General features: G+C 34.1%; 2 protein-coding genes across 2 annotated transcripts; both read right to left on the minus strand.

Moving 5' to 3' along the window:
* Positions 1-1,529: 1,529 nt before the first annotated feature.
* On the minus strand, positions 1,530-11,167 carry LOC103858747 (probable N-acetyltransferase HLS1). The gene is made up of 4 exons (XM_009136202.3): positions 4,465-11,167; positions 3,982-4,157; positions 3,618-3,891; positions 1,530-3,401 (listed from the first exon to the last, which is right to left on the minus strand). The coding sequence occupies exons 1-4, from the start codon at positions 4,624-4,626 to the stop codon at positions 2,802-2,804; spliced, it is 1,212 nt and encodes a 403-aa protein (XP_009134450.1). The 5' UTR covers positions 4,627-11,167; the 3' UTR covers positions 1,530-2,801.
* A 255-nt stretch (positions 11,168-11,422) lies between these two features.
* LOC103858845 (formamidase) lies at positions 11,423-13,982 on the minus strand. Its single transcript, XM_009136312.3, has 7 exons — positions 13,647-13,982; positions 13,333-13,570; positions 13,060-13,250; positions 12,668-12,903; positions 12,344-12,587; positions 12,159-12,266; positions 11,423-11,670 (listed from the first exon to the last, which is right to left on the minus strand). Exons 1-7 carry the CDS (start codon positions 13,863-13,865, stop codon positions 11,542-11,544), a joined length of 1,365 nt encoding a protein of 454 aa, XP_009134560.1. The 5' UTR covers positions 13,866-13,982; the 3' UTR covers positions 11,423-11,541.
* Positions 13,983-14,029: the final 47 nt, after the last annotated feature.

Here is a 14,029-nt window from a genome sequence, read left to right on the forward strand (position 1 = left end):
AAGACTACTACGGCACAAGTCGTTATTCAAATAAGACTACTACTGCCCAAGTCGTTATTCTCTCTTGGACTTTTGATAACATCACATAATATAATCGATGCATGTCTAGTGTCATAATAGTTTCATTGTTTCTTTGTTTTTTAAAAAAATATTTTTATATATAATAAGAGTACATTGTTGTTTTGCAAGTACTGAATTCATGATTGCATGATTGAATTTTTAATAGAGTTTTTGAACATTAAATTTGATGATGGGAAAATAGCAAAGGATGCTATTGTGCTAGTTTAAAGATTTATTACATATTAAATAACATTTTCTACTTCATTCCATAATCTATTCTAAAATGAAATTTAAAATAAACAGTGATCTAATTTCATTCTATTTTCAACTATGTATAGAATAAACATTGATTTATTTCGTATTTTTTTTTCATCACTCTATTTTTTACTTCATAATAAAATAGGGTTATTGTAAACTCAACTTTATTATAGAATTGTTCTATGTTAAAAAAATGGAATGATTCTAAAACATCTTTTTCTTTTTTTTGTAACAATTCTAAAACATCTAAATAAAAAAATTCTTATAAAATATTTTCTTTGAATCACACATCCTATATACTTCTACCATCATTGTTCTTTTTTGGTTAATACATATGCTCTTGATGTTAGACCGACAAAAATGATACTCTAATTTACTTCGCCACCGTCATTATATTTAAAATATCCTTTGTGGTTTTCTTTCTTATATTATATAAAAAAAATATTTAGCTTCACTAATGTTACATCATTTTCCTTGCGGACGCACTCGCATAATGAATATTCTCTTCGAATAAATATCGCGGCCTTGTTTTTGTGGGGGATATATGAGAATGAGATGTTTGTTTGGGTGTGAACAAAGTGCTCGTAATTTTTTTTTCTCGTCTAGATGTTCATATACTAGTGCTTTTGTGGCCTCACGTCACATCTACAATATATGGATCGTTAATTATCCGAAAAAGAAATATGACTATCAAATTGTTGCACTGGGAACTTTCATTATGTTACATTATGATTCACAAGATCTTCTACTTGAGAACATCGTGAAGACTTGCCTCTTTTTTACTACCTACATAATCTTTACAGGAAAAATATATTTGGTCCCTAGTTTTCAAAAACTTTATCCAAGATAACTTTAATTTACTAGATTATATACGGTAAATAAATATAATTTACATGAGTATATACGGTAAATAAATAGGATAAAATCCTTCGTAACCAGCCTGTTTCAAATCCATTAAACTTATCATTTGGGCTTTCAGTTTGTACTTGTCGGTGAAACTATACACTGATACACAAAATCACAAATCTTTGAATAATTAAGACTACAACTCCAAAAGAAAAAAGAAACAAACTAATCGGCATCTTTAGCAAAAAAAAAATAAAAAAAATAATCTGCATGCATGGCTGCATGCATCAAATAGAAGTTAGAACCGGATCAAATCGGATCTGATTAACCATCAAAACATCCTTACATATATTGCTTTTTTTTTTATTAAACTACAATTGCATTGCAATAAAAGAGTTCAGCCTCCATTCGAGGGGGAAGAGTTTACAGATACGAGAGCTGATTTTGCCGCTAAATCAGCCTCAACATTACATAAACGAGAAATGTGTAAAAACGAGCAAGTCTTCATTCTGCTGCTAAAGTGATAAACGTCGGACATCCTTACATAAATTGCTAAGAAATGATAAATGAAATAAACTCACAACAGCTAAAAACCAAACCTCCGGTCAACATACGCACGTATGTGACAATCTTTATAACTTTTATTTTGTTCAATCTTTATAACTAAAATATAATATTCAAACACAAAGTAGTAAGTTATCTCCACATGTCTTGTGATGCGATGAACAAGACCTTAAAGGTATAAACTATCCCTGACTCGTTCAGTGCTCACGACTCGACAATACCTCTTTTGGACAAAGACACGTTCTAAAAACCCGATTCAAAGGTTTCAATCATGCTACTGCAAACAACCAAAAGAAACATATAAATCTATCAGTTTAACATCATTGGGACCATTAGATGGAGAAAAAGCGTGGTCCATGACATTGATATTCATATCATTTACACGTAAGACTTGCGATATCAAAATGTGTTTCATCCTCCAGTATCCATCAAGGATCAATCTCGAATTAGCAAAGTACTAAGAACTAAATCCCACCTAAAAAGAACAACTAAACTAATATACATCATATTATACTTTATTTACTCTTAACAATGTGTCTTTTCTCTATCTAGTTTGAATGGGATTTTCTAGTGGGTGTTCAAAAAGTGTATATAAATAATGGTTTGGTATTGGTAAGATTATCTTTAAAACGTGGATTTTAAAACGTACTTTTACAGGTTATGACACAATAGTGAACGTTATCATTATTGGTAAAACATTCTGTAGATTCATATTCTCCTACTATCATAATTGTTATTTTGTCTGCAATATGATAAGATTCGTACAGAACGTAACTACTTCATTCGACATATTAAAGCGCTCATGATAGTACTCTATATAATTAAAATACAAGTAGATCGGTATTTTAACATAGCCAGAGAAAAAGTATCTTAAAAAGGTAGATCCATTTACAAGACAAGAAGACACAAACCCAAAAGTAGGAGATATTGCCTCTTCCCACTACTTTAACACCAACACTAACGAAAACAAAACTAAAAAGACCTTACAAGAGATCTTAAAAGAGTTTTAAGAGATCAACTCCTAATATGACATCAAGGTTAATAAAAACTATTATCAAAAGTTTAAAAAGACTTTAAAATTCCCTAGGGTCCACAAAAATAGAAGCGCCGGGTGGCGATTTGGTCCAATCACCAAGAGCGCCGTCAATGTAGTCATCTCCAAGTCGTTTAATGCACCAAAGATCCTCTTGGCACGATAACACTTTCCAGTGTGGTATCCCTCGCTGCAGCGGCTCTTCTCCGGCGACTTCCGTCGCCAAAACGCCGCAACCTCCTCTCTTGGCCAGATTGTGCGCGTGTCCGCACAGAGACTTCACCATCTTTGCCGCACGTGGACCTTCCCCTCCAATCCCGTACATGAAATGAAGCCCAAACGGTTTAAAAACCGGAGGTATCGAAGGGAGTTTCAAAAACGGCAGCGTTTTATCAACCACGCGAGTCGTTTTAGCCACCACACGCCTCCACAGCGACGCACCACGAACCTCTAACCGGAACGAGTCTTTGCAGTTCCAAACGCTTAAAACAGCCCATGACTCGGGCGGGTACTCGAGGAACTTAGCCGAACCGGGCCATGATCCAGACCCGGATCCGTAACAGCTGCCACGTGGCACCGCGACGAAAGTCCCCAGAGAGAGTTTGTTATTCAGCACCGAATCAATATCACGCGGGAAAAACTCTGTTCGCCAATTGTCATGCTCACGGGTTCGACGCCAAGCGGAGGCGAACTACCCATTCTGTCATCAAATGCGGTACTGGGTGTTGGGCCTTGTCCCCAGCCCAGGTAAAGCCCTCCCGGGTGAAGTGGACCGCTGCCTAACCGGGCCCAGGGGAATGACCCACGTAAGTGGGGAACCCCTGGATTATCAAAAAAAAAAAAAAAAAAAAAAAAACTCTGTTGTGCTGAACCGGAGTCGGTACAACGACTCTGCATCGACCGGGTCCAATTTAATGACTGTGACACGACGCGAGACGTTTACTTTGTGAGCGTAAACCGGATTGACCAAAATCGACGGTTTACGAAACTCGGAGTAACCGCATTTTCCGGTGAAGAGGTTAACCGAAGCTTGGTTCTCGTTTTCAGTCGCTATATACGAATACTCTGCACCGTTCTGCATGAACCATGCTTCCATCATCTTCACGAGCTTGAACCCTATCCCTTGCCGCCTGCATAATTAACGAGTAATGATTAGTTTTAATTACCTAATCAATTGATTCATTTTACATGCGTGATTAGTGGGAATAACGGAACGTTACCTATGAGAAGGAGAGACGCGGAGCCCCAAAACGTAGGCGAGTTTAGTGTAAAGAGGCTTAACGGTGTCGTTTTGGGACTTATGATTTAAATCGAGTTTTTTGCCACATGTAACGGTTTTGATACAACCTCTAATCATGCCCACTATCTCCTTCTCCTCCGTACCAGTCTCAGCCACCTGTTACAGCCATAATAAATTTTCCGTTATTAAATTTGTCATTTTTCTTAACCTTTATTAAATAAATAAATTGAAATGTCTCTAACATACAATTTGTTCATAAAATATAAATGATGAGCTTTTTTATCATATCAAGAGTCGGAGGAAACATATTTGAATAGAGAAATAATTAACTTGAAAAAGAAAATCAATTCATGGAAATGTTTTTATAAGATAAAAAATCGATTTTGTTTTGTTTAAAAGAGAGTAGGAAGACGGAATAACAGAAGAAGAAAAAAAAACATATTGGAAGGCAATAGTAAATTACCAACATAAGAAAAGAAGGTGAATGTCGGATCCTACTAATCGGGTCACCCAAAAGGTCGGTGAAGAGAGAAAGCTTGCCGCTTGGACCGACCTCGCACCGTCGCTCCACATCCTCCACACCGGCTAAGTCTCTGCTCGGGTCGTATTCTCTAACCACCGTCATATCTTGCTTTGTTTAGAGAGAGAGAGAGAAAAACAGAGCAAAGAGAAAGAGAGAATAAGTTAAGAGGAAGAGTGGAGTAGATAGGGTTTTATATTAGATAGGGAGGTGAGTGTGTAACTGAGAGAAGTGAGGGAAAGAGAAGCATTTATAGAAAGCTAGATATATAACGTGAGGTATAAGTAATGAACAGAGAAGCAACAAGAGTATATAGGATTTGGATTTAAAAGGAAATCGAAAAAGACTTACAAAAATAAATCGGCTACTTTTTTACTTATGATGAGGTTTAAAAGTTGGAGAAGGCGAGTAGAGTTATGTATAGCTTCTACAGTACCCATTTTGTTTTACTCCTTTTTCATAATTAATGCTTCTAACCGGTAACTGAAGGGGTCTTCCTTTTGTTTATTTAGCGGATTAGGAATTATTTTAAAATATATCCACCAAATTTTATCTAAAACACTAGCTCGCCGAACAAAAAAATGTCATCATCACCAAAACATGTAATCTATAATTACAAATTCTGAGTTAATATCGCCGTAATGTCATCATCAACAAAACAAAAACGATCAAATTTTTTATGTTGGATGGGGCACATGTTTTGATCGAGTTTTCAATATTATACAAATCGTATAGCCATGCATGGATGATTGGCTTGTTTTTGTATATATAATTCCTTTTACTATTTTACTATATTCAAATAAGAAAAAACACCATGACCGAATATATTCCTTTTACTATTTTCCAAAAATTATTTAGTACTCATTTTACTACAATAGGTTACTGGAATGAATATGTAGAGGTGCGTTGTGAAATACAGTAAACGTCTTTAATGGGCATTAAATCTCTAATTATTAGAAACACGAAATGTAGTTTTCCTCGCGAAGTAAAATCAGTATTTTGGAAAATAGTGGGCATTAATATATTAATGATGAGCAGGTTAATGGTGATTAAGACGAGCATTGATGTCGAATACTTTTTTTTTTGAAAACTTGCCCAAACGGAAGTGTTGTAAGTGGGAGTGAGAAGTGGAAATGGCGGCTATGTCTCCGTTAACTCATTATGGTTTCTCTCTCTAATTTTCGTTTTCCTTTGCCCATAAATTCACACATATCACCTTTCACATCATCGCTCTGAATGCATTGCACCATCTCCAGAGTAATCATTTACGTTAACATTTGTTTTTTTAATTTAAATATTACCAATTTAAAGAATATTATGAATAAATATAATTTTGAAAAATAGAACGTAGATGAATAAAATAAATAAATTTGTAAAATAAAAAAAATTGAATTTCATTCCACTCATTTCATTTATTCATGAACTTTTTTAATCATGAATATTTTATAACTACATTCCATTTTTTCTAGACATTCCAAAAGAAATTATTGAAATGAGATTTGTTTTTTTGTTCCATTCAAATGGTAAGAATAAGCCATTCTAAACAATTTCATTTCAAAATCTTGTAATCAAATTGCACCCTACATTGCTTACGATAGTTGACATTGTTTGAATGGGACAATGTTGTTTTATAGTAGTTGTTTTATTTTGGATCATCTATTATCGTTCACTTTTATGTGTTTTTTTACGTGAGTTGTTGTATATTGTATCATATCTGGATTATGCAACTATTTTTTACATCAATAACAAAAAAATATGATAATTTTATTTTAAATTTTCCACCACAATAATTTTACATATATATATGCCTAAATCACAGAAAACAATTTTCGTCTGATTTGTAATAGTAGCATGTGTGGCATTTGTTTTCGATGTTACTATGATGACAACACAGAGACTTTCGATATCTGACTATAGAATTAATACTAAGTTACCTATGCCAACTTTGAAAAAGATACACATATATTTTTTTTAACTCAAAATTTTATAATCTTTCATAACGGAACACATCGTGGATTACAAAAACCGGCAGAAAATGGTAATATCTCCGGAAGCAATAGCCCAAAAGATACACATATATATATATATATAATTGATTTTCTGTTGTTATAAACTTTAATATCACTACAATGTAAACCTAGAGCAATGTATCGGTGGAGTAAAAGAATCTTTAACTCATTGTTATTTTCATTTCTAAATTCTATAACAGGAAAAAAGTTGTTCAACCCATTTCTATTTTTTTTCTTTTAAATAAAGATTGATATTTCTCTCCTCTAAATATAGAGTCAAGATAGCATTTTCGTATTATATTCATGTATATATTTTTCAAAATAATCTTTTAACTTTAAAATCTTTATATCTATAATCATCAAGTTGCGTTTTTAGAAAATACAGTTTTTATAAAAATAAAATTACACTTTTTATTCACATAATAGTCTTTTAAAAAATAGTTTAAATAAGGTCATAATTTTATAAAAATCTTGTAAAAATTTAAAGTAAATAGGATTAATTATCAACTTTCATGAACAAAATGTATTTGCTGTAAAATAAAATAATATCTTTTGAAATATTTTTCTTTAAAATAGAAAAATATATTAAAAAATACATCTCTATTTTAAAATTATTATATTTTAGAGGTAAAAATAAGGAAATACACGAAGATGTTTCACAAGATTTCACCTGATCCAAAGCAACATACAGTTTCCAAAACATCATGTCGTCATCTCCATCAACTTTCGGAGATGATGTTCGGTATCTCACTACCAATACACTTAAAGACTGTGAATCCATGAATAATTTGTTTGTTGATTGTACAAAACGTAGTTCCGCTGTCTCCAAATATATTATATCGTAACATGCACTCATGCCATCTTTCTAAGAGTGTGGAGGGAACCACTTTAGATTGCAATCTGGTCCAGGAAAAAAGTTCAGACTATTTTGTAAATATATGCTGAGAAGGTCCAACTTCGACAGCACCAAGCTTCATAATCGGAAGTGATATTACTGAACGTTCGTAAGCAACTATTTGGTTATAATTATCTGATTATTCACATGTATGCATGATGGTATGTTTGTTGAGTGATCTAACGATAACCAATGGGTACATAATGTGTTTACTTTGATTCCCAATATAGATAACGAAGAAATTTTGCAATGTGCTAACATTTTCGTTTAGCTCCAATACTAACTGTTCTTTACAAACTAAGTAAAAACTGAAATATCATTTCGATCACTACAGTGGTAATGAATTTGTAGTAACTATGTTCTTGAAAACTATCATTCAACGTTTATTGTGTAACTTTTGTGTTCTGTCTGCTCTGCCGCGAATTATGCATTTGTAATACATTGTACTATTTCAAACCTCGACAATAAAGCCACGTACGTAGAGCGCATCGGGATCTGATCCAATAACCATGTGATGGTTACACGGGCTAATGACTTAGCAATCTAACTGTTACATAATTATCTAACATGAAAAAACCAATACATCAAACTTAACTCAAGGAAGTTGGTAAACGATATATTGAGACTTGAATCTTAAGACTAGTCAAACCATGCAGAAGTCAGACAATAATTTTTGTTTTACCGACTTGTGTCGGATAGTGTAAAATGACAATAACGTCCTTTTGTGTATATTTATTTGTTGAAAAAATGTAAATCCCAGCTGCGAATGGCGAAAGCACAAAGCGGCCGGGCAGAGGAAGTGTCAATTCAAACATTTAATTCCTAACTTTTATAGTAGTAAACTATTTTTATTAGGTACGTGCCTTATGCTTTGGAAGACCACCAAGATAAGATTATGTTGGTGTTGGCTGATCCAGATCCTGAAACAAACTTACGAATTATCTCTATACGCATAACGTCTAGGTTTACGCACTTATATTCGAATATGTCAATATGCGGTGATGTAATACCATACGATAGATACATACTTCTACGAGTTAAAATCAAATTTTATCTCTGTTAAGGTAACGGATACAGATACATATTGGTTGTATATATTTATCAAGGCTTTTAGCAACTATTATTGCAAGCAAACTTAAACACACGAACATAAAAATTCACATAGAAACTAAGATATCTTGATGTGTAAAATATTAAATATATATATATATCTTGATGTTCGGTACATGTGCTAACAATTCAAACTAAGTCTATAATACTATGTTAGTGTTAGTTGGAGCTATTTGGTCATTAACTTATATCAGATTAAGACCGGATGTTCCAAGAATTACTACCAGCTATCGTCAAAGACATTAATTTTTAGTTTGCGATTATAAGTGTAAATGTAGGAGTGTGTGAAAGAGTGCATTATAGTAGGGAGAATAGTGGGCGATAATTAAGAGTGCTTGAAATGACGTTTCATACAGAATCACGATGTTTGTGGCAGGAACAATCAGAGATCTACTCTATAAGAAAATCTGAGATTTGTATAACCTTTTCCAATATACACTAAAATATCTACTAGTGATTATCCATTCATTTTCTTTTATTTGGAAAAAACAAAGTTTATCTATCAAATTAGCCTAGTCTCCTTTATCCAGAAATCTGGTTCACAAGAAGATTTGTTATCTGTAAGTTCTTAGCTAAGCAAAATATATGTTTTATCACGAAACCACAAAACTATTATCATTACGGCGCCAGTATATTTGAATATACTGGTTATGTATAGTAGAACTATATATTATATATATGGCTCAAACGAACCGATTCTAATTTTTTTTATGTTTATATTTTTTTTTCCGGATGGATATTATATATAACAATATAAAGAATAAAACAGTGATAAAACTATAATCATAGGCGTTGGCAAAAAGGCTTATCTAAAATAGTAAAATTCAAATAAACAATCATGTATTTGTTCCTTGAATTTGAAACAGTAAAGAACTCTGGCATTAGAAAATGCATAATTAAAGTGTGAATAATTGGACTCTGTTAAGGATTTTTTTTGGGTCGAAATACTCTGTTAAGGTTTATTTCTTATTTGGGTGAAGCAAAAATAGTCAAAGGAACAAGATGGGACTTCTGCTAGCAGTTGCAGGTTTCTTGTTTAGGTGCCTCTTGGCTGTAACTCGGAGCTTCCCTCTTTCTATTATTCCAGAATCCTATTATTGTACTGCAAATAGTTGATCTTAGCACTATATTTTGTACACTCATATAATAGGATAAACAACCATTATAAATTCAGAATTCGAATTTTCGGAGACTATTAAAGCAACTCCAATAAGAGAGTATGTGAACATTTCACTATTAAAATAAATACAAAAAAAAATAGTAGAGAAGGTGAGATGGGGTTTTCAAATGGAAACTTACGAAAAACCTATTAGAACTTTTTAATACCACGTATCTACTTATTGCCCACCTACATTGATTTCATTTTCATGAAAGTTTTAAAATTTAATTATATAAACAAATTATACTAAAATAATATCTCCAATGAAAGGATTGTTGAGATACGTGCTTTGAGATACCAAAAAATAAGGTTGTTTTTAGAACCCAAAACTAAAACCCCTCAATAGCTGAACAAGGTAATCATCTATATATTTAATCTTAAAACTATATGTATCGTACAAATACTAGTTAATTAGTTGGATCCATATGAAGCAACTGTTATCGTGAGATACTATTAGACATTAATGCAGTTGACGTGTATTGCAGCAATTCAGAGAACATACTACTTCATAGACGAAACAAATTCTGCTTTAAGCCGTTCGATTTATCTACTTTTTACCTTTTCGATAATTATAATTTATTAATTATCGAATAATTATTTGTCAAAGGTAAATGTATGTAATAGTAGTAAAGATTATATATCAATTATCTAATATTTATCAGAATAAATTTTGCACTGGCAGTCGTACACTCGTATAGATGCCAAAATATTTGCAATGTAAATAAATATTTTCGACTTGTCTTTGGATACGGATGATAAAAGAGAGTCATGGAGCGATGTGTACTGACTACTGAGTACCGGCGATAAAAACTGTATATATCAATTTCATCCTCATCTTTGTGTGTCTGGTTCGTCTTGTCAAATCAAAGCCCATTCTATCATCTTTTTCATTTTCGTGATAAATTTCATCGTCCATACACATTCGCGCATGCATGTGAGAATGAGCAGACGACAAACGTAACCGATTCTCTCGTGGTGATGTTTGTGCTCTTTCTATTACACATGCCGTAACCATGTTAGCTCAAAATTTGGTTAAACAGTTGGAGAGATATACGGAAAATCTTGATTAAACCTTAATTAACGTTAAAAATCTTGATCCTAGGCTAGCACGGTAGCACCGTCAATCTTGTACAATTTTTCTTATAAGTTTGCCCTTAAAGTAGCAACTACCTTATGAACAACAAAGTTCTCGAGACAATTGAAAGCCCTTTTTCAGAAAAAACAAAGTTCTCGAGAAGTTCAATAACTATATTTATATTTTAACAAAAACATTTACCACATTAACCTAATGAACCACCCAGTACGTAAGAAACTAATTATTTTTGTAAGCGCAATCATCAATAAATCATTATAATTATCAAAACTATCCATTATAAATAAAAGCATACTGGATTAGTCAAAATTCTTATTTTCATTATTTTTAAATTACTTAACTTTTTTTATTTATTTATTTATTTATGAATTATGCGTAATAGATTTGAGGATCCCCAATGGGCGTTTACGGGCTTTGCTAGAGAGACATTTATCAATTGAACAATGCCATCTTCTTCGTTGCCAAAACATCAAAGCAGAGACGTTTATCAATCGAATAGTTCGAATTTGATGAAGCAATGGAGCTTTGTTCTTCATCTTCCATTCCTAGCGTTTCTGGGCAGTAGCTAAAAGTCTCGTCTTGGATCACCATGTTTCAGCAGCTCCGTGTTTTGAAACAGAGCGAGCTATCATCTGTTTAACGATAGATTATGTAGATGTCTATATGTAGAAGAAGGAATGTATAGTTTTATTTGTTTTGCCTTTATTATGTTATCCAAACATATGATTGCTTATAGCCTTATACGGTCTACGTGTTAGCTATAAGACGAAGAACTTGGATTCCTTGTAGTTTCAAGTTTGCCATCATATGTACTCTTCATAACGTCTGGCTTTCTCACTATCCGAGGTCCTGCTGGAACCTTTTGAGTCTTTGGCCGTATATCCTGCGTGGACACAAAAAACTGTTTAATGTTTTGGCATATGTTTCTTTCTTTGCTAACTAACTGTCAAGAACAGAACAAACGCTGGTTCCTCTAAAACTAGGCCTGGGATTTTGAACCAAACATAATCCACAACCGAACTACCAAAGTTTCGGAAGGTTTTCTGATTGGTTCGGCAATCAGTTACTTCGGTTTTCGTCTTTAAGAACAAAAATTTCTATCCAAACCATACCAAAAACTTGAATGAACTAACCAAACTTCGAACCAAATTAACCGAAATAACCGTAATTAATCAAAATTTTAACAAAATTAATTCAAAAATCTAATCTAAATTCGGTAGGGTTTACAAAAACCGAACTAACCGAATATTGAATCAAACTTTATTTCAGATTAATTCGGTAAGATTAATGTTGAACCAAACTAACCAAACCCTCAAGCCTATCTAAATGGTTTATAAGTTAAGTAATAAAGAGAGGGTTGTGGTTTCAAACCTGATCAAAGATGGATGTGGGTATTGCAAGTGTAGCAAGTGCGTTTGGAGAATCGACTATCCCAGATATTCTCCCTTCACATGGGCAACATGAGAGTAACAGGTATACCTGTACACACCATTGTTTCTTTATTAGTTTTTCTCTCTCAAGAGAGTTTTAATGCAGTGTGATAGAAAGATTAGTACCTGTTCTTTTGAGTAACCAAACTTGAATAGATAGTCTATAGCATTGAGAACCGCTCTTTTGTAAGCAACTGTTGCGTCAAGGTAATGCTGTCTCCCTGTCTCATCTACACTGATACCCTCAAAGACCAGCCACTCTGAGAATCTTGGTTCCACTGGACCTATCTCGAATATCGGGTTCACGTGGAGAGGCGTAGGTCCCATTGGTGTAAGGTACTCCTTCATCCCGTTTCTTATGATTTCACACCTATTGGTTCAGAGTTTCTCAGTAACATAGCACAAGAAAAAACAACAAGAACATATAAGAAAGTCTTTATGTTTACATACTTGAGTTCTAGGAATCCACTCATCTCAATGGCTCCGCAGAAAGAGATCTCACCATCACCTTGAGAGAAATGCATGTCACCAGTGCTTAAGTTAGCTCCTTCCACAAACACTGGAAGATATATTTTAGAGCCTCTGCTTAGGTTCTTTATGTCACAGTTTCCTCCGTTTTCTCTTCCTGGGATTGTTCTCGCAGCCTCCTTTGCAATCCTTTCCCATTCCGGTGTCCCCTCTTCCATCTACATTGAGTTCAAAGGTAAGTACACACTTGGAAAAAAATTTCTCATGGCATCACCAATATAACTTACTTACGGCTTGGACGAAACTAATATTACATGCTATGCTATGGTTTCAGCCCGAACCTCCTAATATTCCAAAAAAAAAAAAAAACTTACGTTCCCTAGGAGACATCCTTTAGCTATTGGTAGGTTTGCAAGTGGGCGTTGATGCACAACCTCACATAGTGTTAGGGAACTGAGACCACTTTCTTCTAATTGTCTCTCCCTTTCATTCCATATTCTCAAAAGTTCTTTTGATGGTGCAGTGCCAATGATGCCTGGGTGTGTCAAACCTGGAAACCTTACTCCTGCCAAAACGTTATGTGTATAATCATTGGACTCATAACAAGGAACAGCTAGTAATGTACATGGATGCAATTGTGTCTTTACCAGGAATCTGAGGAGAGTAGGCATAGATCCCTTCAAAGTACCAAATAGCTTTGGTGGCACAAGGGAAATGATCAGTCAAGAAACCGCCACCGTTCTCTCTATCAAACGAAGCTGTGAAGCCCCACTCATCTCCTGGTAATGGACCTAAGTTGCATATCTCAACAGCAAGAAGATCACCTGGCTTTGCTGCAACACCTTCCTCATCCACAACTTTGATCGGTCCACTTAGGTAATGAACCTGCACACACAATCACCAATAAACTTTTTATCTATATGCAAGGTCTACTTATGTTTCTCCCTTAAAACTTCCTTACAGTGGAGAGGTCTAAGCTCTTAATATCCTCAGCAGAGTCATCATCTTTGACTGCACCTCCAGTCCAGTCAACCATTTCCACTCTAAAGAACTCACCAGCCTTGACCTCACCAACTGGTTGTATCTCAGGATGCCATCTGTTATGCAGAGGCTGTTCCTGCTCCCATGGCCTCTTCTTCAAATCCACTTTCACCACCACTCTCGGAGTTGCAGGAGCCATTAAAACCGATTACAGTAAGTACAGCAACTTCTATTCTCTCTTTTCTTTTTTCTCTTGTAATGGGAAGAGAGGAATCATTGGTTTGGCAGATTCCTTATCCACAAACTAAAGGACAATAGACTTTTCTTTATGGCCTTTAACTTTCTTTCATCTTTGTGTATGTG

Source organism: Brassica rapa, chromosome A01 (assembly GCF_000309985.2).
Source record: "Brassica rapa cultivar Chiifu-401-42 chromosome A01, CAAS_Brap_v3.01, whole genome shotgun sequence".
NCBI classification, from domain to species: Eukaryota; Viridiplantae; Streptophyta; class Magnoliopsida; order Brassicales; family Brassicaceae; genus Brassica; species Brassica rapa.

Coding starts and splice junctions, on each gene's coding strand:
- LOC103858747 (XM_009136202.3), bottom strand. CDS start 4,626: ATGACGGTGGTTAGAGAATACGACCCGAGCAGAGACTTAGCCGGTGTG. Junction 3,892..3,981: donor CGCGTCTCTCCTTCTCATAG/GTAACGTTCCGT, acceptor TTAATTATGCAG/GCGGCAAGGGATAGGGTTCA. Junction 3,402..3,617: donor TCCGGTTCAGCACAACAGAG/TTTTTTTTTTTT, acceptor TGGCGAACAGAG/TTTTTCCCGCGTGATATTGA.
- LOC103858845 (XM_009136312.3), bottom strand. CDS start 13,865: ATGGCTCCTGCAACTCCGAGAGTGGTGGTGAAAGTGGATTTGAAGAAG. Junction 13,571..13,646: donor AGAGCTTAGACCTCTCCACT/GTAAGGAAGTTT, acceptor TTGTGTGTGCAG/GTTCATTACCTAAGTGGACC. Junction 12,588..12,667: donor AGTGGATTCCTAGAACTCAA/GTATGTAAACAT, acceptor CTGAACCAATAG/GTGTGAAATCATAAGAAACG.